General features: G+C 40.9%; 2 protein-coding genes across 5 annotated transcripts in view; one reads left to right on the top strand and one right to left on the bottom strand.

Annotated features, from left to right (window-relative positions):
* Positions 1 to 1,839: 1,839 nt before the first annotated feature.
* On the top strand, positions 1,840 to 3,666 carry LOC113164300 (adenosine receptor A1-like). The gene is made up of 4 exons (XM_026363539.1): positions 1,840 to 2,019; positions 2,135 to 2,269; positions 2,359 to 2,543; positions 2,922 to 3,666. The coding sequence occupies exons 1-4, from the start codon at positions 1,840 to 1,842 to the stop codon at positions 3,664 to 3,666; spliced, it is 1,245 nt and encodes a 414-aa protein (XP_026219324.1).
* An 827-nt stretch (positions 3,667 to 4,493) lies between these two features.
* The window catches only part of dmd (dystrophin), a 240,174-nt gene continuing 218,390 nt past the window's right edge, over positions 4,494 to 26,277 (bottom strand). For 3 of the 4 annotated variants that reach the window (XM_026364224.1, XM_026364221.1, XM_026364223.1), the window contains 12 exons: positions 26,086 to 26,243; positions 23,526 to 23,692; positions 21,630 to 21,741; positions 20,587 to 20,723; positions 19,795 to 19,833; positions 17,864 to 17,929; positions 12,679 to 12,744; positions 11,765 to 11,923; positions 10,771 to 11,014; positions 9,855 to 9,969; positions 9,482 to 9,571; positions 4,494 to 6,843 (listed from right to left, as the gene is read on the bottom strand). In XM_026364224.1, the coding sequence (XP_026220009.1) occupies positions 6,725 to 6,843; positions 9,482 to 9,571; positions 9,855 to 9,969; positions 10,771 to 11,014; positions 11,765 to 11,923; positions 12,679 to 12,744; positions 17,864 to 17,929; positions 19,795 to 19,833; positions 20,587 to 20,723; positions 21,630 to 21,741; positions 23,526 to 23,692; positions 26,086 to 26,243 (1,472 nt within the window). In that variant the 3' untranslated portion in view covers positions 4,494 to 6,724. Of the gene's footprint in view, positions 6,844 to 8,338; positions 8,365 to 9,481; positions 9,572 to 9,854; positions 9,970 to 10,770; positions 11,015 to 11,764; positions 11,924 to 12,678; positions 12,745 to 17,863; positions 17,930 to 19,794; positions 19,834 to 20,586; positions 20,724 to 21,629; positions 21,742 to 23,525; positions 23,693 to 26,085; positions 26,244 to 26,277 lie in introns of all 4 variants that reach the window. The other variant, XM_026364222.1, reaches the window with a different exon arrangement.

The following is a 26,277-nucleotide window of genomic DNA, read 5'->3' as shown; positions in this document are numbered from 1 at the left end:
TGAAGCCTAGTGCAGGTGAGTAACCGTCATAACTCAAACCTGCTTTATCCAGCAGAAACTTACAAAGGACCTTGTCCTGGTGATATGAGTTTATAGCAGTGAATTTCCAGTGCTGTTGTGTTTCTGTAAGGGACCGTATGAAAATGAATAGGGGGAGGTGGGGTCAGAAAAAGGGGAACATTATGTTATTATTCATTTTGCTAAAACAGAGTGTGGAATAAGGTTTACAGTTTATGTTCATCAATAGCTGATGTGCAGTTGAGTGCATTTATTTGACGAGGTGCAGCAAACTTTTGTCAGCGTGTAAGATACAATACACAACTTAAGCTAGCACTAGCACAACACACAAGATTAATCCACCGTGCACCACCCCGCTCCTTGCTCAACTATGCTCTTCTACCATCTGCTACACTCTGCACACATGCTGCACAGTCTTTCTTTATCAAATTAAAACAAATAGGAAGCTGCAAAACTTGCTACTCTTGCAGAAATTACAGAAATTCTCTGATTGGTTGGAAAGGTGAGCCTCTCTAAAAATCACACTGCTACAACAGGCGTGTCACAGGAAGCTTCAATAGCAACATAAAATATTAGTTTTGTAACATATTTCCAGTAAGAAAAAAAAAACAAACAAAAACAAATAATTGCTGTAGCTTTTATTTCCCAGTAGCTAGTGGGCAGAAGATTATAACTGAGGGATGTATTGATTATCATATGGACCTACCTGGTAAATTAGCCATTAGCTAATAAAAAAATCACATAGGTGTAAAACTGCTCTGGACTTGAAGGCCAAAGAGAAATCTGCACTAAATCTAACATAAATCTCCCCACTTTTAGTCACTTTTTGTGCAGGATATACAATTGTAAAAAAGAAAATGCTAAAATTCAACTTCTGCCTGTATTTTGTTTTGTTTTTTTCAGGGAAATGATTGTGATAATAGTGGATCGAGTGTGTAGCTCTCAGTATCCATCATATTTACATGTGTGCACAGCAGCAGGCACTCATATCAGTGTGTGTAAATAATGAACACTCAAGTCTGCACACTTGTGTTTTTGTATATGTGTGTGTGTCATTGTTTTTGTCCCTTATCAGGAACAATTTTCACTGCTCAGTTGGTCAGCACAAAGAGACAGGCTGGGCTTCATAACAACCACTGTTCTCCTCTTCTTTCATATCGCTATTCGTCGTCTGTGCCAAATTCAGTCTGTGTAATCAGTGGGAAAGCTACTAACCTCTTTCTCAGAAGCACACCTCCTGCATATCATTTTCTGTGTGCTTCAAAATTAAGTAAAACTAAAGTCAAAAGAACACTCTGTGTGTTTTTTACAATCATTGTTGCCGACCATCAGCAGCAGGTTCCTGAAAGACAAATACAGCAGCTCCTATTACTCCATTCATCCATTTCCTTTCTTCCTGGAAGACTTTGCCCTGGCCAACTGTCTACACTTTGAATAGTATGGTGCAGTATAGAAGTACCATAGGTACTAATACACATGGTATATTCTATGTAGCTACAGCAAATCATTCAAAATCTATATCTGATGCTGATCCACCTCTGAAAGACAAATACAGCAGCTCCTATTACTGATGAAACCAGTTGCATTAGTTTGGAAGGCAAACATTGTTTTGAAGGCATCTGTTTTGAGATATTATTCACTTCATAATACATGAAATGATCTGCGCTGCAGAATACAAAATGTAATTTATTGAGATACGGAGCATTGATTTATACTGTTTACATATGTCTGGCAGTCAGTGAGTATAGATGAAGACTAATATTTCACAAGCTACACCTTTTCTTCCAGGAAGAAATCTGTGGAATCTGTTTCCCTCTTATCATGAATGCAACTCCTAGCAGCTGTACGGCAGAGATGCCTTTTGGATTCCAACCTGAATTTAAAGGTCTGTACATTGCTGCCGAGCTCATTGTTGCTGTACTGGCCATTACTGGAAACTTCTTGGTTTGCCTTGCTGTCGCTCACAACAAGAAGCTTCGCACTGTCACCAACTACTTCCTGGTGAGGAGTCTGTCTATTCCTGGCATAACAAGTGTCTTAAAATATGTGATCTCTTTTATAAAATACAAGTATGTATCTAAAGGAGTAAAAAGTATGTTTTACTGTGTGTCTAAAGGTGTCCCTGGCAGTGGCAGACATCCTGGTGGGCTTGGTGGCCATTCCCTGTGCAGTGCTAACAGACCTGGGTCAACCTCGCCATGACTTGCCCCTGTGCTTGGTACTGCTCAGCATCCTGATGGTGCTCACGCAGGTACAAACCATCCCACCACTTGTGGTGCTCATTGGTCTATTGGCCAATTCCATGCTATGGGCCCTTTTTAAAAAGAGTCTCTTTTCTAGAGCTCCATCTTGAGCCTGTTGGCAGTAGCTGCAGAGCGCTACATGGCCATCCTTCTGCCCTTCCAGTACCAGCGGGTGATGAGCCCCAGGAACGCCCAGTTGGCTCTGATGGTGACCTGGGGACTTGGGGCCATCACTGGCACCGTGCCACTCATGAACTGGCAAAGACAACCAGGAGACGCTGAGTAAGATTGTGGAGGAATGATGGATGAATGAGTTAATGGGAAGTAGGTGAGGAAATGTGTTGATAGATTAATGAATGATATGAATAGAGGATCTGGTGTAGCTGGATAGAAAGATCTCCGAAGGAGAGAGTGTATGAATGAATTAACTAAATAAATGGGGAGACGGCATGAAAATGTAGTGAATTAATGGAGGAATGAATGAGAGCAGGAAACTGACAGAATGACTGAAAGAACGGATGGATGAGAAGACGACAGGGTGATTAGATGAATGAACATGGTAGAGAATTGAAAGCTGGAAGGAAGGATGAGGATGCTATCGACAGCAAAGTTGCCCCCCCACTCACGGCCTGCTCCATCACTCTCTCTCTGTCATTCCAGCTACTGCATCTTTACTTGTGTGGTGGACATGACCTACATGGTTTACTTCAACTTCTTCTTTTGCCTCCTGGTGCCGCTGGTGGCCATGTTCGTCATCTACGGTCACATCTTCCTCACCGTTCGCCGTCAGCTCAAACGCATTGCTGTGGCCAGGGGAACCACAAAAGACATGAGAGCTTCTGGTAGTGGGAGTACTGGGACAGAGGTCACTGGGAGTTCAGTGGCTGGAGTGAGCTCAGGTGGTGAACCAGACACGGGGACAGGAAACGGAGAAGACAGCGAAGCCACAGACAAGAAGAGAAGGTTTGTGGCTGAAGTGAGGGCTGCGAAACAGGCCGAGTCTGGTGTTGGGTCTCTAATTGAAACTGACACTACCGCTGTCTTTACAAATCCGGGGTTCAGGGTCGGCTCAGCTGGATCTACCAGCGTAAGCTCGGCACCACGACAGTCCAACGTGGGCAAATCCAAGGTCCGCACCCATCAGGAGGTGCGGAGGGCCATCTCCTTCTTCCTGGTCCTGTTTCTTTTCATGGTGTGCTGGATGCCGATAAACATCATTAACTGTATCCTGCTGTTCTGCCCGCAGTGTGACGTGCCTATGTCCATCACACTTGGCACCATTTTGCTTTCCCATGCCAACTCTGCCCTCAACCCGATCCTGTACGCGTACAGGATGAGATCGTTCCGACACACTCTGACTGGAATGTGGAGGGGCATGAGGCACAAAAGGTCAAAACACCGTTAGGGCGATATGAGCCCAGCACAATCATGGAGGACTAAATTAGAACAAAATGCATTTTACTGAAACAATGACCATTGTTTTTAACATTATGCTTTTGGTAAATAATAAACTGTATATTATTAATAAAAAAGGTGTTTGTTCAGTGTAACAAATACCAGTTACAGAGCTTTTGCATTCTGGTTTTTGATATAAAACAATACACAAACAGACTGGAACTTGCAAAGACCAGCCAGACAGAGCTGGAAGTGACTGTAAATTATTTAAATATTACGGTTGCAGTCATAGTCATGTGGAAATACAACCATCTGCACAATAATGCTAACGTGAAAAAGTATTTGCCCCCTTTCCATATTGTCACTTTAAATAATGCAGATCAAACATGTTTAATATTACACAAAGATAACCAGAGTAAATACAAAATGCTGTTTTTAAGGGCGATTTCATTTATTTAACAGTGAATTAATTTATTTATATCTGCCCCTATATGAAATGTAGTAATTGCCTCTGAACCTAACCTTGACGGCAACAACTGCAATCAAGCATTTACATTAACTGGAAATTAGTCTTCACACAGGTGTAGATTAATTTTTTGTCCCCACTTCTCTTGGCAGAATAGTTTTAATTTGAGACGGTACACTCAGTGGATGTAAATGTTTGACTCTGTGGAAAAAAGGAAATAAATCTGTCTGTAAACTGTGGGAAAATTACAAAATTTATATCCTAATGACATTAACATTTGTCTAGTTACGCACTGAATGAATCAATTTTGTTCCGGAAAGCCACTGTACTCCTGTTTATGAACACAACAAACATCAAATCAGAGAGGTGAGTTAAATCAACATAACTGCGTGCTTTATTGATATACAGTAAAGCATTTTATAATACAGTAGTAAGGCATATATTTGGTGGAATCTGATATGTTGTGAAGTATTGACAGGTTATTTGAAACATGATGTGACAATGAAACAAATGTTAGAAATGAAAAAAACAAAACTAAGAAATCAATCAAATTCAGTGTCTAGATTAAAACCAAGAAAGAAAAACCTCCTGGATCATGCTGCAAGTATATGATGCCAAAAGCACACAGATGTGCGTTTGTGTGATGTTGTGAGTAACTCCTCTGAATGGTTATACACTAAATAAGGATGGATTTCATTTTCATTTCAATACCTCACACAGCACAAAACAAAAAAGCTTTTTGACCAAAGACAAAATGTAACACTGCTAGAATAAATGCCTCCTCCACACACAGTAAGCAAATATCTAGTATATCCCAGGTTTGACAGTAGTGCACACGGGTCAGACCCAATAATGCTCAAAATCTCTGATGAGAAATGCAGCGAGTGTGTCTGAACATTCAGATCGGAGGCTCCTACAGTGCAGTAGAACGTGCAGGCAATAATCAGTTGATAATCAATGATCAAACGGGACTGGATACAGTAGAGAGACTGAATCTGAACGAATCATGAGGTTATTTTTACCCTAGTGTTGAAATAATTTGCTTGGGAATTTCTAAAAAAATCATCTCAGCTAGCAGCCTTGTAGCAGTGTAGTGCTCAGATTAAAATAACATTCGTCTTACAGTACTTCTGGGTAATGTGTCTGCTGAACAGGCCCGAACAATATCAGAGGGCAGTAACCAGGATGAAAGGTCTGATGCAGAACGTGAGATAAACACTGATTCGATAAGTGTTTAAATTTCTTTGGTCCAGATGCAGAGATTTAAAGACCAGTTGTTTCTACTTGACTAATGTGTAGTTTTATTTAAAGACTTACAGTTAGAGAAAAAGCTTCTATTAGCTCGATTCTCCTGCTGTTTAAAGACTAAATCTTGTTTTTGTCGCCCTCTGGTGGTTTCCCTTCCAACTCTGCCACAGTCGTATACAGATGAACTCCAGGACACGTTACCTTCCTTTTTATTTACATACATTTTTGCTTCCTCGCTGAAAATGCTACATTTCCTGTTGCATGACTGCCACCGACTGTCAGTCAGTGGAACAGCAACATACTACCTTCTCTGCCTCCTAACATACAACACCACTCATAATATGAGTCATCTCAACTGCACACTGGTCTCCCAAACACAACTTATACACTACCTGAAAAACACATGGATGACAGTCTGGTAGTTTTTGTTCCAGTTGCCTTAATTATAAATTGGATTGGTGGAAAACAGCATCGCAATTATGTCCAATTATTTCCCTTCATGTGTTTTATGTTTGAAGTGACCTTGTTGACTTATCCACGTTCTGAATCGGGCCTTTACCGCATCTGCTTGTGCACACCGTCGACTGTGCTGAAAACAAATACAGGGAGAAAACCTGTTTCCATAGAGATGTTGAGAATGGGAAGGATGAATAGATGAATAGATGGATGGACGAATGGATGGATGGATGAATAATGATATGAGGTTTGGCCAAAGCCAAAAAACAAACCGAACAAACACAAAAACTAATGTAATGTGGAAAATTAGGCACCCCACACACACACACACACACACACACACACACACGTATACCTCAACACACACACACAGTCTCACAGACAACGTACTGTAAAGATCCAGGATGCCTGCATTACCTTGACAGTAGTGTACGCTGTTATAGAAAGACAACTTCCTCTTAGAAAGCACCCTTAGGATTACAATCATTCTCTTTTGATACAAATGTCTGAAATGCTTTAGCTGTTTCCCCGGTTACAAAGAGATGGCAAATATACGACCACAATGAACACGTATTTGTATCTCATCTGTCTTTACCCCCCTCCCCCAACTCTTGTTTTATACAATTGCATAGAAGTTTAAAAACCGGCCTCTGTTAATAATAAAACAACTTCAGGACGTTTTAAGAAACTACTGAAATCTACAAGTTATAAGGGTTTTCTTGTTTTTACGTGCCATTGCTGGAACCGCAATCTTTCACAAAAATAGACGTTATATATTCTCTTTGTAAACTCTGTTTTCCAATCCAGTTGTTTTGACTAGAAAAGCATGCTATAGGTAGAGGAGGGAGGGAGATAGGAAGGCAGGGTATGAGGCAGGGCGAGGAGGTGGGGAGCAATATCAGAAGGGCAGGGCCTCGTGCTGTTCGGCGCTCCGCTCGTCTGTCATCACACTGACCAGAGACTCCATGGCACGGCCCAGATCGTCAGCCATGTGGAACAAACTGCCAATACTGGGACCTGGGACGCGACAGAGAGGAGAAAAGAGGGGTGAACAGACTGACAGCTACAAACTGTAGGTTAGCACAACCAGGCAGATGCATGTGTGCAACATGCAGATAAACACACCATAGTGCCCTCACACACACATTTATATTTTAATCAGGACAGCCGTACGTCGAGCTACATTAGGAGTGTGACATAGCAAATTATCATGTGAAGCTAAAGCACCAAGCTCAGTGTAAGAGGGAGTGACACATGGTAACTCAAACCAACATATTTGTTGATAACAAATAAGACTATAAATAAGACTTGCCGTAAATAACTACTGTAATATGATATTTATTTTATTTTTGTTCCAGTCTTTTGTTTCCGTTGCTGCCCAAACATCTCTTGTGCGCAAGTTGGTTTAACTGCCCGCACCAATAATTTTGAATTTCAAAAGTGTCTCTGGCAGCAATGGTAGCTCGTGTTTACAGATAATATGACAGATTTATGGACCTAATAACAATCAGGCTGAAAATTAGACAAGGTGGAGCAACAAAACAGCTGGAACAAATGAAAAAACACACACCAGAGTAAGAAGAACTCCTGTTCACAAAACAACTATCAGTGTTAAATGTTACCTGAGCCAGAATAAAATGTGAACGTAGATATTGGTAATATTTGATATCCAGACTCTGACTTTGTCAGCAGGGAGTGGAGAGTGACGATAATAAAACTGGGTTCGATTCACAGGCAGCACCAGATTCTTTGAGGAATATGCAGCCACTTCACTGCAAGTATCACTGCTGTACATACTGTACTCTCCATTGATATAATAATAAATTGTGTGCAGCTCGTGTGCAGCAAAAGAGGGAGAAGAGCGCTGACACAAGAAGGATGCCTTCACTTGAGGTGACCGCCTGTATTAGCCTGCAGCTCTTTATCACTGCCCGGCCACTATCTGCTGCACCTAACACCTCATTTCACTAAATGATTTGAAATTACGTTTGAATAAAAGTTGCTAATTTATCACGTGTCATTGTTCAAACATGTAAACCTTTCCTGTGCATCACCCACATCTTTAAGAGTGAAAACAATCCGTCAAGTGCAAAGTGATTACGAAGCTACAGTGGCAGCCTAATAGGCCAAATTAGAAAACAAAGAAACAGTGGTGATGAAGTTAAATTGACCAAAACAAACAAATGAATATGATACAAAATGTTGTTGACAACCACATTAAAGCGTTTTAGTGTGAAGACACACTGAAGTGCAGTAGAACATGAACACACAGCTCTGCAGCACAAACTCTGTTTCCTACTGTGTGAAGCACAGAGCAGCAGTGTGACAAGAGACAGGAAAGGGAAAGGAAAACACTAGATGTTCGCTATTCCCAGTGCACCACTGTGTTTTCTCTCTTTATTAATCCAACCAGTACATGAAGACTTCATGTTCTCAAATCTAAACACAGACCTTACAAGTGGGGAAATGAGCGAGGGAGCTGGAGAGAGAGAGAGAAAGTTCAGCCACTAACCTCTCATGGGTGTCCCCTTCTCCCTCCTGGCTCATGCAGAAAAGGAGGAAAGGAAGAAAAGACAGAAGACAGGAAGAAAGAGTCGGTAAGAAAGAAAGTTACTGAAGGATCCTGACGTGTTACCAAATACTACTGAAGCAGTGAAACAACCTGGTGGGTTTGGTGCTGTAGTGGTGTTCACTGAAAATCTGAATAAAAACATTTTGTCAAGGGTTTAAATTAAAATGTTTTGGTTCCGGATTCAGACCAGGTTACGTTGGACCTCACCTGGACACCTGAACTAACCCCAGGAAGAAGTTGGGTACCTGAGGGTTCAGGTTGGGGTTTGGGCCAAACTAGAAAAACTCAACTACGTTGGGCTTAACACAAAATGCTGGTCTGGTTTGTCCACCACACTCTGGGGTTCAGACTGATCCATACTCTGTTCTACTTCTTCACCCTTTACAGCGATCCACCAAAGGGCTCCACTGACAATATGTAATGTCAAAATGATCTAGAAGTTTTGGGCACATCAGGGAAGCTTTATACAACATTATGCTTTTAGATGTGTCATCTGTGACCTTCTGCCTCTTTAAGATACTGAGTACTTCCTCTGCCTCTCCTTAATTATAATAACCAGTGCCGGGCTCTACAAAGCATCTCACTGCATCTAATGGAGAGAATTAAGAAAAATGATTTGGTCGCACTAGTGATAGATTGTTCTGATAAAATATACAAATCTCTGAACAGCAACCGAACTTTTAGTGGCCTTGGTCTGCAGCTGGTGGCTTTTTAGCCATCTGCTGTTAATGGTTGTGTTTGTTAGCACTGTTTAAAGAGTGTGTGTAGATGTTGCACAGTAAGAATGAATAAAGTCACTGTGGGAGCAGAGTCATAGAATAGTGTGAGTAAAATCTAATCCCAGCTACAGTTACCTAGAAACATTGACAACAGTCATCTTAGCAATAGAAGTCTGCTGGTTCGTCGACAGGTAAACAAATTAAAGATTTACTTATAACCAAACCAAAAATTATTGAATTATTGGCTTATTTGACACAAGCCACAAGAAAATGACCTGTTTGATATCTAGACTTTAACGTTTAAAGATCCAGACTCAAGACTGAAGAAACAAGACAATCTGGTGTTACTGTTGGAGCTCTGTACCCTGGCTGTGAGGGAAAGAGTTGTTGAGCTGTTCCATCACTTCCTCCAGGCCAGATGCATCTTGGGAAGGGCTGGACAGCTCATCATCACCTGAAACAGGAAGGAGACAACGTTTTTCCATTAGCAGAATTCTGGCTTCTAAAAAAAGTCACGTTGTTTGTGTGTTTGGGAAGTGTGAACAACCCACTTACACACACACACAAACAGAAATATGTTCAAACAGCACATTGCAGTCTGATGCTGAACAACGTCCAACTGTGTGGTCTCTATAACCTGTGAAATGGGACATTCCTGCTTACAGCTCTATTTATATCCCCTATGTTTTAACAGGGTGGATGCAAATTAAAGGATTTAAGTGTTTGTGTGTTCTCACCCATTGTATCAGTAGTCTGGCTGGCAGCCACACGGAGCAGAGGGAGGGAGGAGTCGGAGCGCTGAGAGGAGGTGGAGGGAGAGGACAGAGCTGTGCCGTTCACCTTGGAATCAGTCTGAGACACACACACACACACACACACACACACACAATGTTAGATACACAACAAACTGGCAGCAATGCCACAAAGCTTACTCAAAAGAGTAGAGGACATGGCCTTGACCCCAACTTTACTCTGTTGTATGAATCCAGGAGGGTCACCTCTGCTGTGAGGTTCACATTTCACAACAGACTTGAACAGAGAACCAGGAAACTCACATACTTTTTCTTGTTACAAATTCCAAACTCTCTGGATATTATGGTCAAAAACTATTATCACTATATACTTTTCATAGTGATTCATATTAAAGCTGTTCTGAGGATGATTACTCTACTGTTTATCCAGTGTTACTGCTGTTCAAGCTCTAATCATATTTCCTTGTGTGCGTTCGCTGATTTGGCCCGACACGTGTGGGCTCTATAACCCAGTTTGAGAACAAATACATTTATCAATCGGATATCACACCTCAGTTTATCATTAATATTGTGGAACCATATACCATATTGAATCATACCACAACAACCAACCAACCAACTGATTATTTATTACTCACTTAGCTCACTCGTAATCATCTGTGCAATTTAATCTTCCCTCTACATAGAACATTATAAAAGCAGAGACCTAGGCTCCTGGGAATCACTCACCTTTGCTCACCTTCTACCTTTTTACAGTGTACTGACACAGTTTGTTCAGCTGACACAGATTACATGAGCAGACACCAAAAATACACAACAGGTATTTATTTTTACTTCTCAGGAAGCATCTCCTCACTCAATGTAATATGTTGGTGCCCTTTGTTTCTTAGTGTCTCGTTACCTGCTCCAGGAGCTGTCTCAGCCGGTGCAGTTGGGACTCCAGCTGTTTGTTGTGGTCCTCCAGTATCTGCATCCGAGCCTCCAGACGTCCTTTGTGTTGCCGCAGGAGTTTGGCCTCTGCGATGAGCTCAGCATCACGTGCGCTTTGCGGCGACACCGGGAGCATCTCTGGGGGCGACGGCAGTGGTGACAGGCCTTTCCTGTCGTGGGCCTTCTTCAGACGGTCGTACTCGGCCTGCAGCTTCCTGTAACAGAGTGATAAGTGTGTTTTATACTTCTTAATTTAAAATGTTTTCTTAATTTTATAGGACACTACCTCCTAATAATGATAAAGACACCCGATCCTTTGATAAACTGTCATATCACATAATAATGACATTCACTATTCCCTAATTATAGTATGTCTAAACTAAGAGAGAGAAAGAAAATGATACTATCACTGGTATTATAATTTTATGTAATAGTGTGTTGGCGTTAATTGAAATGTTATATTAGTAATGTAATGGCAGTTCAAGTGTAGTCATCACATCCCAGAAAAAGTCAGCTCTGTCAGCAGGGTGGGGTTTTACATTTCACCGATGACCCACACTCTGTGCTGTTCATAAACGCCTCATATGCAGCACATCAGGGCTGCTGTTGACAGAGAGCTCATGCTACCTTTCTATGTGGACAATTCATGTAAAGCACAAAGGCAAGTGATGGGTCCTCTTATGATGAGGATCAGATTTCCGGCATATAATTTGTGGGTGTGAGGGAGCTGCTGTGGTGATTACTGGAACCTCCGGGAGAGATGGGGGACATGAGACCATGGATGTCTGCTGCAGATGTGTTATGCCTCTAGTAGGACTCAGTCATCTGTGCAGCTTCAGTGAACAATATGAAAATATGAAAATCCCACATTTATAGAAGATGAATGAAGAAATGTTTGACCCTCTCTGAGCTCCTCACTATTGATTCAGAACAATAACACATTAGTCCTTTTGAATGGCACTGACCTGTTCTCCTGCTCCAGGTCGTTGAGGACCCTCTCCAGCTCTCCTTTCTCCTCCGTTTCCATGGAGATGAGGATCTGGGCGGGGCTGCGGGGCTGGCTGAGAGGAGAGCCTTGGTTCAGAGACTGGCAGTAGTGCTGGATCAACATGTGCTCGTCATCGCTGCAGACACACACACAGCAGACACACACCAATGATGGGCAGATATAGACACACGTTCATATAGTCATAGACACACACACACACACACACACACACACACACACACACAGGAAAATGGAGAAAAACTAAATTAGCAAATGAATGAACGCAGCAGCGAAGTAGGAGTGGTACCACAGAAGAAGACAGAGAGAGAGGCATGGCTGTCATTTCTACTGCAAATTTTTGAACTCTGTCTGGAACACTGGATTTTGGAGCAGTGCAATTGGCTACGCTCGGCTAACTCTGAGCAATCACACACACGTGGCCCGCGGTGTTTCCGAGGATTTTAATTAGGCCAGGTATTTACATGCTGCTGCACTGCTTTCAGCTCAGCCAATCTGCTATTCTGAATACTAAAGGAGCTGCAGATGTCTGCTGTCTGAGAAGAAAGTCTCTTCAAGAGGGCCAGTCTTGAAGAGGACAGTTTGATCGTGTGGGACTGTACAGATATTCCCTGGTAACGTCAGGTATAATGTGCTCAGGTGAATGGGGACATACAGTATCTGTGTGGGACATGATAATGAAAACAACAAAAATAAAACAAAAATATGGTCTTGTATCCAAAACACTGTGGGCACGTAATCACAGTCACTGACATGTATCACAACCAGCCAATGAAAACACAGAAGACAGAGCCAGTTCACACACAGTGAGCCAATCGGTGAGTGAGAGAGGGGTGTTAAAACAAAAACAAACAAGCAAAAAGCGGTTCTCACATGCTCTCATTGGGTGAGATACTGTCATTCAGATAAGAGCCATTACGAATCTCCATTTCTGCTAACCTGCGGAGGGGGAAGAAACAGAGCAGTCAGTCCCAAAACCAAAAGGCTGAGCAGTTTGTAGACTGTAGAGGGCAGATCGTACATTTTACTCCATGACGGTGGCTTTTCAGTGTGTTAACTAAGAACCAGTTTGATGCGGAAACACTCCAGTTAGCAACATGTCTGCCAACTTTAGGTGACATGGTGTGATGGGTTGTCTAACTTGGCAAATTCCACCAATGAATGATAGAAATTGTTATTTTCCAGAGAGAAAAATCAGGCCCATTGTCTCCAGTGACACTAACTGTGCGCAGACGGCAGCAGGAATAATGGAGAATTTTGTGAAGCACATAATATTGTTGTTGTTGGATGGACTGTTTCTTTGTGTTTGGCATATGCTATTATTTTATTCTTCACAGATGAAATGTTAGACGCCCACACATTGTTGCCTTCCCTCTTTATTTTATACTGTTCACAGCTGATGCCCTGCAAACTCAAGCTGCACCTTCAGTATGCAGCCTGTTTTATATTTCACACAAGTTGGCTAAGATTTCCTTGAATGTTGCCTTTCAGAATTGGAGATTGTCAAAACGTCATAACACTGCTGGTAAGTTTTCAAAATGACTCACTTGTATAGCTAGATATGCAACGGACTTACATTAGTCATTGGCTGAATGTCCAGTGCACAAACACTGTAATAATACAGAGTGCTGTAGTAAAATACTGTATGATGACAACATATGCTGAACACAGCAAAACTGTAGCAGTAGTTTTAATGTGTCAGTATGCAGATTTTTCCTCTTTGGTCAAAACCAGACAAGCTGTTCTTCCAGTTTAAGCTAAGCTAAGCTAATTGCCTTCTTTACAGTTTAACACCATATATGAGAGTACGAGTAATACCAATCATTTCAGTATCATAAAGCTGTATTAAAGTAATACTTAATAGTTTTACATTGGGAAATACACTAGTCTAGATTATCTTGCTTATCCCAACATAAAAAAACAGAGAAACAGACTGCCTCTGTTCAAAGCTGTAAAATACACCTGTTGGCTTAATCTGTGCACAATCACACAAGTTGTTTGGAAAAACTATGTTGCAAAAAGCCACCAATGTTATAACAATAACGAATAAAATCTACTGCTTGTTTAGTCGATAAATAAAAAGCTAAAAGATATTAAGTAAGACTGTAATGTAAGACTGTACCCACGATGTAACACCAGGCAAAAAGGTAAATAAATGTATTTTGAAACAATGCTACCACTTTAAAATTTTATATAATTGTTGTTTTATTTGTCCAAATTAAATTAAGTCTGTACATGCTCTTACTTTTAAAGACACCACTGTCTTGCCATTTAAAGGATCCTTGTAAACACACATCCTGGCTGCGCTTCTCCAAAAAATCTATCATGATAAGACATTTGCAAGCGAAAAGCCAATGATTTAAATTGCCCTGTCGCCATTTCCACTAGATCAGTTTCCTAGTGGCTGGATTGTCTGCCTGAAAAGTAAAGAGATTTGGGGTTTTATCAGTGCTCTGATATAAAAAAAAAAAGAAAAAAGGAAAAGCTCTGTGCTTGGCAGCGAGTGTTTAAGCAGATGGACTGTGACGGACTGGCATCTATCCAGGCTGGTGCATTTGTACTCCTAAGCTGCTGCACATTCCAGAAACAAGAGATAACCTTGCGGCCTGGGAGCCATCAGCTCACTCAAGAATTAATTATGTTAGTTCTTCGCCCTACCACCTTCCTTTAATCTGCTGCACGGTATCTCGAATCCACCACATCTAGACACGACGGAGACTGCGAGCACAAGGCCGGAGGGGGGAGTGTGACTCAGCATGTGTGGTGGTGTGTATTTATATGTGTGTGTGAGCCCGAGGCAACAATGACTGGTGTCAAACACTCTGGCAGGGATCAAACACTGGGCCTGTGGCTCAGACCTCACACTGACTCCACTGAGGAAAACCAAAAGTGTCCGACTGACTGGTTCAGTGGCAGACTGATCAACTGTTTGATTGACTCATCATGTGATTGATATGACTGCTTCTTGTCCCTCAGAGGTGGGTGGTGTGCGAGTTAGGACTGCTGCACACTGAAGGAAAATGTTTTGGTGAATAAGCTCTGATTGACTCAGTGTGGCACTACAGCAATACCCATGTTTGCTTCTCTATTCTGAGTCCAGTATTGAGGAGATTTCCGAGCGCACATGCTGGCGCACACTGGATGGCACAAGCATGCAACATCTCTGGTGCATTAGCATATACATATACTGGACTCTCAAATGCAGAAGGCTTATTCACCAAAAAGTCAATGCAACACTTTATCATGTGTACAGGATTACGCTTCTATTGTGTGCAAAGGGAAATCTTGACATTTTAGCTCGGCCTTTATACCATTCTTCTCTTATTCCTCACTGAATAATCATTTGAGCAGGTTCAGCATTTAAACCAGTTTTACTGCTGGTGTAAGCTTGGTGTATCAACCATGTTTCTCTATGTAAGAGTTGCTGTGATACTTTGTTTAAGGAAGGACAGTCTGATTCTAAAAAGATACTTAAAATATAGCTTGTCAAGATTCTCCTTATCTAAATAATCAATAATCATGCACAGCTGTCTTTCAAAGCATGGACATATACAGCCAGAAATATTTGACATATGGGTTTGATCATTGTGGCTGTTAAAGGAACAGGAAACTCAAAATAACCCAGTTCTGATTAAATATGTGGCAGTGATGTTTTAAGTTAAGTTAATTCACATTTCCTTTAGTTTCTTTATTTCCCAGTTCAGACACTGCTCATTTCCATAGTTGGCTGGTCCCATGATGTGGGATTCAGTTACTAAACTGTGTTACAGGGAACTAAAGGGGTTAAAATGTCAGTGTGGGTTTTAATTTTGTAATTTACACATTCAGTCACCAGTTCATTAGGTCCACCCAGCCTAGCTAAAGCTCACACAAAGTAATACAACATCTCTGCAGTAAATTGTCCCTTCATGAAGGCTGTAATGTTTTTTGCTGAGCTTGTTTCGGAGGTGTATGAAGTTACACAGCGATACATTCCTGTTATTTAAGCCCGTCCTGTCCTGTCAGATATAAACCTCCACGAAGACAGGATTTATTGCTCTATTGTATTATATTGCAATTGTTTTAGCGAGCTGGATGTAACAACCTGGAAAGTGAGTGTAGTTCGGTGTCTGATTTCTCCCACGGTAATGCAATGCGAAACAGATGTGTTCTATGTAACTAGGCTGTAATGTGCTTTAATCATATTCCTCACATTAACTGCATTTACATTATTACTGCACTGTTAGAGTGTATTCACTGCGGTAAAGAGCGGCAGTGATCAGCAGCAGTGTACAGTGGAGACTCTTTGCTATTGCTTTTTTGTGTGTGTACTGGTTTCAGAAACCACAGTTAACCACACTGGGACAGAAACACTGTATGTTTATGGTTCTGCTGGAAACTTGTAAGAGAACACACAAGCTGACCAATAGCCATTCTTGTGGTGTCCATGTGGTTTCACTATAGCTGCTGTAGCTCTAACAAGTTTTTATGTTTGTTGGGGTTTGTAGCTCTGTGGCTTAAACGCTGGCCTAAATTAGCTGTGAGAGACGACAGCTTCTGATTTCTGTCAAGTGTTGACATGTTCCAATTAGCTGATGTGCACTGGTTCTAACTGAACTTTCATTTAAATGACAGATTGAAAAGCTTTTTTGTTTGCAGCACTTTAGCAGAAGTGGACATAAAACAAACAAGGTTAAAATTATATATAAGCATATTATTTAATTTTTCTAATATAATAACATAATTTTATTTTTATTCAAGAACTTTCCTTCCTATTTTTCCTATTTCTTCATAACATACAGTACACAGACGAGCACGCCTCCATCACCTTATGCTTTATGATACACAAACGTTACCACTAACCAGTGGTAAAGTTTGTTTAGTCTAATACGCCTGGAGTCTTTCAACAATAGTTCTGGTGCAAAAAGAGTTTACCCCTGCTTTCATGAAGAACATCAGGGAATTGCCTTGCATGTTCTTTAGTAGTACTTTAGCAGTACTGTCCTGTGAGTCTCCTGCATATTAATAGAAACTCCCTGACGACCACAAATTGCATACAATATCCCGGAAAATGGATATTAACTCTCTTGTTGTTCCAAGTTTGTTTTAGACACACAGTAACACATTGTAATGTTAACAACAGTAGTTTGAGGTGTTGTCAAACTTGGAAAATTGATTATGAACTATTTTTTTACATTATCTATTCTAAACAGGGGGTTAGGGTTAGACTGCTCTACTGTTACTCCATGTTGTGTTATCTTTGAGGACTATTTCTACAGCCATTTGATTTTAATGGCATCTAATCACGACACCACAAACTTCTGAATAAATAATGTTGATTTTAATATTTGATGAAGTTTCCTGTACCATTAACTCATCCAACTGGAACTTATAAGCAAAAAGAGACCTATTTTGCACGGACTGTATATGAAATATGCCTGAAAGGCTCACATCAGCATTTGTTAGCATTTAAAAAGGCCAATCACACCAAATAACTGAACTCACTGAGCTGTGAACAGGAGAAACACACTGTTTTAAGTTCATGTATTGCTTATACATCCACTCAGCTGCTTCTCCCAAACTGCTTCAATTGTCAACGATGGTGGGTGGGGAAACTTTCCCTTACTGAGACTAATCCGACTTCCAGGGCAAACAAAAATAATAATTTGTGGCTAAGAGGTTTTAAAACAACACAAAGCCCTTTAATGATCAACTTTTGAATTTCTTAAGTTAAATGATCTTGTGATTGTTGACTCAAAGTTCTCCAGAACTGCGTCAGCAAAAAATTAGGGCAACCGATCCCCTGCGAGTTAACGGCTGCATGAACACAGCGGGGGAGAAGACAAGACTGTGTGCTGTGTTTTAGCATTTTCTTCAAATTCATTATTCCAAATCACATCAATCAGAAATGTTTCTTGTGTGTGGAGAGCTCTCTGGAGGAGCCATTATCTGCGACAAATGCAGGGCTGAGGACAGCAGCAGGGAGTGGGGGAAAAAAGTAGAGCACGGGGAAGGTTACATCCCCGCGTCCTGTTCGCAACACTGTGAGTATTTGCTTTCTGAACAGATAGTGTGTTACCGGTTGGCGTAGTGCTCGATCCGAGTGTGTGTGTCGTCATGTGAAAGCTGGGGGGACGATCCAGGCCTGAGAGAGAGAGAGAGAGAGAGAGAGAGAGAGAGAGAGAGAGAGAGAGAGAGAGAGAGAGAGAGAGAGAGAGAGAGAGAGAGACATAAAAAGAAAGCTAGAGCTCATGAATGCAACCAGGAGGGACTCATTAATCCCAGCACACACGCTCACATGCACACGAATCCACAGTAGAGTCATGAGTGGAGCGACAGCACAAGGCACAGATGTGTGGCAGTGTGAAACCCTCTGTAAATAAGCTCCCTGCTTGTATCCTGAACTCTCGACTTGGAATACATTTGCCTTTACTTAAAACGAGGCTTCAGATCCCAGATCTCACATCTCCTTTTCTGAGGGAAAGATCAGTATTTTGACATCATTAACCAGGAGGCTCTTGGGGATTGGAACTACTTTTACTGAAGTGTTTTAGTCCTTGAGAATTCAGGACTTTCAAATCCTAAAAACTCCTCTTTTACAAGGGCACCTTGATATTTGAAAGTTGTACCTGTTAAGAGCCCAGTCAAACGAGTTTCTACCTCAAAGTTAAGGTGAAGGGACCACGAAATCAGGCTGAAAGTGGAGCTGTGACACTAAAAATTGATAAATTTATCAATTGTTTTGCAGTATTCCCACCGCTGCTGTCATATACTTTGACTAGTGTTATGTTACTTGAATATGGCACATAAACACTATGATATCCCAGCCATGGATTGTAACTAAGTACTGTATTTAAGGCCAATTGAAGTATTTCTACTTTGATTTCTTTCATTTCATGTCACAACTAACTTTTCACATCATCCTTTCACATTGTTCAGCCTATAAAAGTGTGTATGTGCATTGTACTACACCACACCACTGAGCAGAGCTTCTTCGTCACTGTGCTATTATTTAGTTTTTTTTGGCGCATTACAATGGAGGGCAAGTTGGAATTTATGTTAAAGAGGCTACTTACTAAAATTATGGTCAATATCACCACTGCAGTGCTACTAACTGGAAATCCAGAATGAAATATCCAAGTATTCAGATACTTTTGTGTAACTTTCTTTAAATTTGTATAGAAGATTGTGAAAATCATCAGTACTTTCATTAATCAGAAATGCAGATGAATTACAAACCTTCACACAACTCAATAGAATCTTGAAAATATTTGCTTTAAATCATTAATTCTAGTCAACATTATTTTAAATAAGCATGCTCTAACTTCTGTTTCAAAGATATATAAATACATCAGTGGGCACAAAGTCTGCCAAAGTGCCTAATTTTGTGTAGAAAAGACACAGTGTCCTCTGGGGTAGCGGTACTGCTCCTGAGACGGGTCAGCTGCACAGTAATATCTAATAGTTTCATACCATTCACTACTCCTCTGATACGAAGGTGACATTAGCCTCATGGATTTTTATCATAGTGCTACGTTCTTGGTAAAAGGTTAAAAACACTGTAGAAAGATGTCTGAAAATTAAATTTTACCTAGGTTTTAGCAAAGGTCATAGGTCAACCTCATAAAACGCAATAAAATTATTCAAATAAGATGAACAACTATGTAGTAATCACACATGATAACTAGGCTGGATTTGTTTTACTCCATGTTATATGACATAATGACAGGAGTGACTCATCCTGAATCACACAGCTGCAGGGTGACTGAGGTCAAGCAGCAGCGAGACTCGGTGAGAAGCGATCCCTCCACGGCTCCAAACAAAATGACACCACACAAATGGGTGTGAAATGGGTGAAGGTGAATGTGTGTGAGAAAGATAGAAAGAATCGATTTGTGATGAAGATAGTTTGCATGTGTGTTTGAAATAGGAATATTTAAACATGTGACTGAAAGTAAATGTACATGTGCAATGTGTGTGTGTGTGTGTTTGTGTGAGCCAGGTACTCACGCATGGTCTACGGGCCAGAAGTTGATCAGAGTGACAGGACTGCAAGACAAAAAAACGTGAGATGGTGACACAGGAAGTGGGAGGACACTGCACAGCCAAGCATGGTGGGAGCAAAGGTGGGGAAGTGAGACCAGACTGACGTTAGCGTGATAAAATATGAGTTATAATACACTTGTACGTACACACTCACACATACACAAAACAACAACAACAAGCTGTCATTAGTTCAATACAATTAATAACTCATCAACAAATTATTGCAGATATAACAAAAACACCAGGCATCTGACTTTTAACTTTTACATATGCATACAGTGGTGTTTAGTGAACCCAACATCCCTATGACCTAAAACATGATCTGATTTTCTCAAAGAAACAACTTTAAAGACAAGAAAAAACAAATTACACAAGCTGGTAAGGCTCACAAAAGAATTCACCAGTGGACTGTCGGTCAGAACAAACACCACTGGAGGAGTGGTCCACCAACAAGGATCGCTCCAGGAAAATCTGACCACGTTTTAGATCATATCTTTGCAGGAATAGAGAAAATTCTAAAGGGTTCACAAATTCAAAACACAGTGTATAATTTGTTTAAAGAAGACAAACAGTAAAAAAAGGGGTGTGTTGTATCATAGAGCAATTACACTACTCACAGTTACACATTCATACTACACAACATGTAACTGGGTGCTGCTCTTACACAGTCGCTCCCCATTACAGAGGGGTGTCTCTCACTGGCGATAAAAACCTGGTTTCTCGTCCTGTTCACGCTTGTGTGTTTGTGCGACTCACGTTTCCATGTTGTCTCCCTCCAGGATGGTCTGGACAGGCAGGTAGCCCATGCGTGGGTGTTTGGCAAAGTAGCGCTTGGTCCTGAACTTATTCTTCAGCACCTTGGCAAAGTCCCTGACATCCTCCCCTGATGTAGTCTGAAGAGAGACCGGGCACAAAGGTGGCTTTGTTCACTCCGTGGGTGTGGGGCACAAACACCTTTCACAACATGCCGCTCATCTACTTCAGGCCCTTTCGACTTAAAAGTGAATGCCCTCATTGTCAGGTCTGAGTGTGTCATTACAGTTACAAGAAAGAGGAAACAGATTTATGACTCTCAGCCAGGGTTTAGTGTCTTCATTTTAGCCCCAGGACCAGGATGAAGAAATCACTCCTTAACTATTTTTTTACAAGCAGGAAATTACATCTAGTGTCTTATTTCAAAGGACTCATTTGTACAATCTCTGACTTTTCTGACTGTTTCGCATTTTGGAAGGACTCAAGTTCTCTACATACAGCCAAAAGGTTGTTAGCTTTGAGGGTGTGGGCTAGAGGTTAGGTGGCCTGCTGCAAGAACTATGCAACTAGCTTAAGACGCTGGAGGATTTATGGCTTAACAATTAGGAACATTTAAAGTTGAAGCAGTTATGATTTTACTTGAGGTCAAAATAAATTTAACTATTCTGATAATTAATAACAACAACTCTTTTTCTTGCAAGATGCCTAACTTTCCTTGGTCCCAGCTTCTCTGATGTGGACACTAGTTGCTTTTTTTTATGTGACAGTAAATTGATATCTTTGGGTTTTGAACTGTCAGTTGGACAAAACAACATTTTAAAGACTGGGACTGAGGGAAACTTTTTGCCATTTTCATTTTTAGACCAAACAAATCCTTACATAAGTACAGCTTCAGTCTTGTTTGTTAAATATTTGTATCAACGCAAGGTTATTGGCTTTTGCTCAAATTGCAGAGATCAGTGTAGAAGTGTAGAAGAGTGTAGAATTGGTGGAGGAAAGTGATTTAACTGCATGTCTGTCACTTCAGAATATATGTATATTCATACCGGAGTGCAGTACTCGACCATCGGGTACTGCATCTTGTGTCCCTTGGCAACGCGACCGGAGAAAAAGCAGCTTTGGCAAATGTCATAGTTGAAATGTTTCAGACTCCGATATCTGGGGAGAGAGAGAGAAAAAAAGAGAGAGGTTGGTCAACAAAGCAGAAAGGATACAGAAGGAGACAGAGAGAAGAAAGGGAGTGGGTGTAAACAAAAGAGGAGACGACAGAGAGCAAAGAAAAAAGGAGTAAAGAGCGAGAATCAATACAAGAGGGAAATTTACGGCTGTGTTTTCTGCAGGGTAGGAGTAGTTAAAATTCTTTAAGCCTAGTACCTAAATGAGAAATTTAATCTCTGGCCCTGGGACTCTTCATTAAAATTTATCACTGCTCTTGTTGTGAAGGGACCCACCAACAATAGAGCAGACACACCTCCCTTGGCAGGTCCCAACCTTTAGTTTCAAAAACCCTCCTGGGTTCCAGCCGTATTTCAAAGGTTGGAGTTACAAATTTGTCTGTGGTCCAGTCATTATAATCATATGATCAATCATTCACATGTGCAGGTGGGCTGTTTACTGCCCTGCTAACTGCTGCTGGATTAAATTAAGGCAACAACTAGGTTCACAAGCTTTTTTCCACAGCGGGAGCTCGACTGTGGTGACAGAGAGCAATCACATTGATCAGATGGGCGAAGTTCATGCGGTTTTAAAGGAATACTAATAGAACAAAGTGCTTCTTGACTCACAGTGAGTCTAAGAAAGAACTGTTTTGGGCTCACATCCTAGAACTCACTTATTTTTTTAAAAGGTTTGCTACAAGTGAGACTCTCTAAACCCCTTTAACTCAGTAACTTTGCTGTAAAACGAGTCATCAAAAACACTTTTTATTAGTGAGTAAAAAGAAGAATTTCTCCTCTCAGAGCTCCATGTTCTCTCTGTTTTAAACAATCAAATGAAAGCAGAAATGATGTTAAAGCCTCAGTTTGTCATTTAGCGGCTCATAACAATTAGAAAATATTATTACAGCTGCCAACAGTGTGTCATCAGATCAGAGCAAGACCATGTCAGAAATAAAGAGGAAGTTAGACGCTAAAACAAATCTAGGTAAGCGAGCAATGACTCAAGATGACAATCATTCAAATTCACTTTCCATTAGGCACAGTGAGGTGGGTCTAAACAAGCTAGAAGCTCTATGAGCCTGTAATTAGAGCTAATGTTTAGCAGCTATATTGTTCTGTTTGCATGCTAACATTTGTTCTAAACACCATGGCTGCTGAGAAAGTTATTTGATATAAGGTCACGGTCCATACATCCAACAAATAGTTGTTGACTGACGCTAACAGCCAGTCTGCGAGCACGGCTTGAAAAGCCTTGGTTGCAAACTGATGATGAGACTGATGATATCGGTTTAATGATGATAGTGATTAATATCTGGTGAACTGCAGACATGGAGATACAGTGAGCAGAGTAATAATTCAGCATTAATTAGATTAGGACACATCAGACTCTGAACATAATTCATACATGTCTGGACAAAATGGGTATTTTGTTTTTAACAAAGAGAAACGTCTAAATACCAGAAGTCAGTTACTGTACAGGCATAGAAAAAAAGAGGGAAACTTCTGATGGTGGAAACTTGGTTCAGTGCTGCACCACACAAGAGCGTAATTCTCATTTTGATTTAATTGGGCCTTAATTGAACATGAAATTAATTTCCAGTTTTACTGCCCTTTCTATAATGAGATGAATATAATGCTCTACAGCAAAATGGCTCCAATTTCTGCTCATTACTTTTGATTAGATATTCAGATGTGCTGCTCCAAAGGAGTTTCACCTATAAAGCTCAGACAGAGAAGGTGAATAATGGTGAATTTGTCACATTTGTATAAAAAGGCTGCACAGACCTGAAGCCTATGATGGGACACTCCTTGCAGATGTTACACTTGGCCTGGTGTTTGGCAGTTTCTGCAGCAGCTACGCGGTGCAAGACGGGTAACCACACCATAGACTGGGGCTCCAGACGCATCCAGTCCAGGAACATGGCTGCCTCCAGCTCAGGCTTGTTGTTCGCCTTGAAAAACAACATGACAAGAATGGTTTGTTAAAATGTGTATATATATTTTATCCATCTGAGATTAGATGGAATCATCTAAAAACTGCTTCACATTTCCAAACGAGGTAATATTTAAGGCATCTTGATGTTTTCGGCTGCAGTAAATTGTGGTAAAGTAGTAAAGACATTGAATAATATGTTCAGATACAAACTGCCACTTTATTTTTCTTTTGGTCAACAAGCCTGTAAAACCAGCAACAAACTCACTTTACTACCAAATACTGTGTTCATATCTCATCCTATTCAGCAGGGGCCAATGGGCTTCAGACTGAGTATGAAATTGTAAGTACTGCTAACTCACAGTCCTTTTCCATTATCTGTTTATTTTACACTTATGTTTATGTAGAGCCTGGTAAACAGACTAAAATAAGCTTTCTGATATAAATTCAAAAGTTGCAAGACAGGAAACAAAAATAATCAGACAACATACTGGCTTCATGCATCACTTTCCTATCAGCAGGGACTCTGGGAACTCCAGGGTTTCAGAGTTTCCACGGGGCCGACCCCCCTACCCCCATGTCGCTCTCTTTCTTTGTGTCTCACACCCACATGCCCACTGACTCCTCTGAGACAGCAGCTGGAATGAAGCCATCTCCAGTTTTAATGCTAATAATAATAATAATATTAGACACAGTTGGCCTACTGTGTGTGCCCGAGGGTGTACAAATGTGATTTTGTATGCGTTTGTGTAAAGTCTATTGACATATTCAAATGATCAGGGCCTGATCAGGGCGTCGTAGTCACTGAAAATGAAAGCAAAAGTCGCCTGCTGGTGATAGATATGGGCTGTCTGAAACACGCAGTCTGCAAAGACTTTTTGAATTCCATGTATTAGCTAATGGTAAAAGTTTATGTTGCTTCGAGGTAGAAACAATCAAGGAACCAGGCTATTACATCCTCTGACAGCTTCCATACATCAAGGCACTGTCAGTGTGTGGAAAATGTCCTCAACAAAAATAATATGCAGAAGGTGGTAAATGCTCGGTTTAATTCCCACGGGACTCTTGAGTATCACCAGAAAGTTTCCACACCATGAATGTGGTTTACACCTTCGTTTCAGTCAAAGGCAGAAAAAGCTGTCTCTCATTTTGAGCTAGTGTCTGTGGATATTGTTGCTAACTGGGGCTAATGAAGCCAACAGCAGTGCTGATTGTAGTCAGCTGACTAAAGCTTCCAGCTGACTGAAGGAAGAACATCATAAAAACAGCCTATACTATAAAATACAAAATCAAATTGTTATTTTATTCTTTCATTACCTGTTTTAGCTTATGTACAATCACAAGAGAAACCTCTTTTGAGGTGATATAATATGTTTAAAGATTGACTGGAGTTGCCCAAATCCAATAAAAAGCAAAACAGAGCTGCTAACGCGAGGCTAAACTCTGATATATTAGCAACTAGGACCGGTTGGGACAAATAAAGAAACCTGTGAGCTGTTCACATACATTTCTTGCCATTCTTGCTACTATTTTGAGGGTTTTTTTCTTACCTTTCCATAAAAAGGGTTTTTTCCACTGAATAGTAAAAGTTAAACTTGACACATTTAGGAACAGCTGCTTTGTTTTTCCACTACACTCCCTCAATGCATCTGGCCATCACAGTTGCAAAGCATGAAACTGCTGTGACATTTTCACATCACACGACACACACAACAACAACTTCTAAAGATATGAGAATATTCTGAGAAAGTTCCTCCGAGTTCAGACAATGAGACGACGGCTGCAGTGAACCTCTACAGAAGTGATGCCCAAAAAAAACTGTATCCACAACCTTTACCAAATGAAAAACAAAACAAATAAATACATATATACATACTGTACATACATGTAAATACTAAATATTAAATTAGCATAATTGAGCTGATACCATGTGATGAATAAAAAGTAAAAATGTCCATGTTTCAATTCCAGCAACATCTCTGCAGCTGTCAGAGGTCATTCATTCGATTTCCTACAGTCTGTGATTCACTTACCTCTCCTGCCTCATGCTTCAATTCACAAACACTCTCCTTCTCCGGTCCTGTTTATTGGACTGCCTGTGATGCACTTGTTCTCCCTCTTGTTTTTATTATCCTTGGTTTTATCGATGTTTTGCCCTTTAGTTCTGCTTAGCTCTTAGTGACCATCCAGTTTCTTTCTATAAATAAACCTGATAAAGGCTGATGTAAACAAACGCTTGGATGCTTGGCGGGGCTGAGGGAATAAGTGGCCTTCATCTGGAGAACAGACATGCAGGCCATTGCAGAATTTGATTGGTGTGCTCATTCATTATAACTGTCTATAACCCTGTAAAAACTTAAATCAGACCAAAACAGAAGGGATTGTTTGTGTGGTTTAGAGTGTGTCACGTACAAACTGGAAGCAGCTGCGGACGGAGGGCTCGATGTTGGAGCCGCCGAAGGAGGCTACCTCACCGAGCTGTCGAGGGATCTGGATGGAATCGTGAAGGAGGAGGCCCAGACGACGCTGGTCACAGAAACCGGTCGCACTAGCAACCTGTCTGAACAAGACTGGACAGGGAAACAAGGGTGACAATGTTAACTC

The sequence above is a fragment of the Anabas testudineus genome, chromosome 2, assembly GCF_900324465.2.
Source record: "Anabas testudineus chromosome 2, fAnaTes1.2, whole genome shotgun sequence".
Classification (NCBI taxonomy): domain Eukaryota; kingdom Metazoa; phylum Chordata; class Actinopteri; order Anabantiformes; family Anabantidae; genus Anabas; species Anabas testudineus.
The sequence above is the reverse complement of the archived record's forward strand: the minus strand, read 5'-3'. Positions and strand labels throughout refer to the sequence as shown.

Excerpts from the sequence above, each read along its gene's own strand:
- LOC113164300 (XM_026363539.1), top strand. The coding sequence starts at position 1,840 with ATGAATGCAACTCCTAGCAGCTGTACGGCAGAGATGCCTTTTGGATTC. Across the intron at positions 2,020-2,134 it reads CTGTCACCAACTACTTCCTG|GTGTCCCTGGCAGTGGCAGA; the intron begins GTGAGGAGTCTG and ends GTGTGTCTAAAG. Across the intron at positions 2,270-2,358 it reads TCCTGATGGTGCTCACGCAG|AGCTCCATCTTGAGCCTGTT; the intron begins GTACAAACCATC and ends TCTCTTTTCTAG.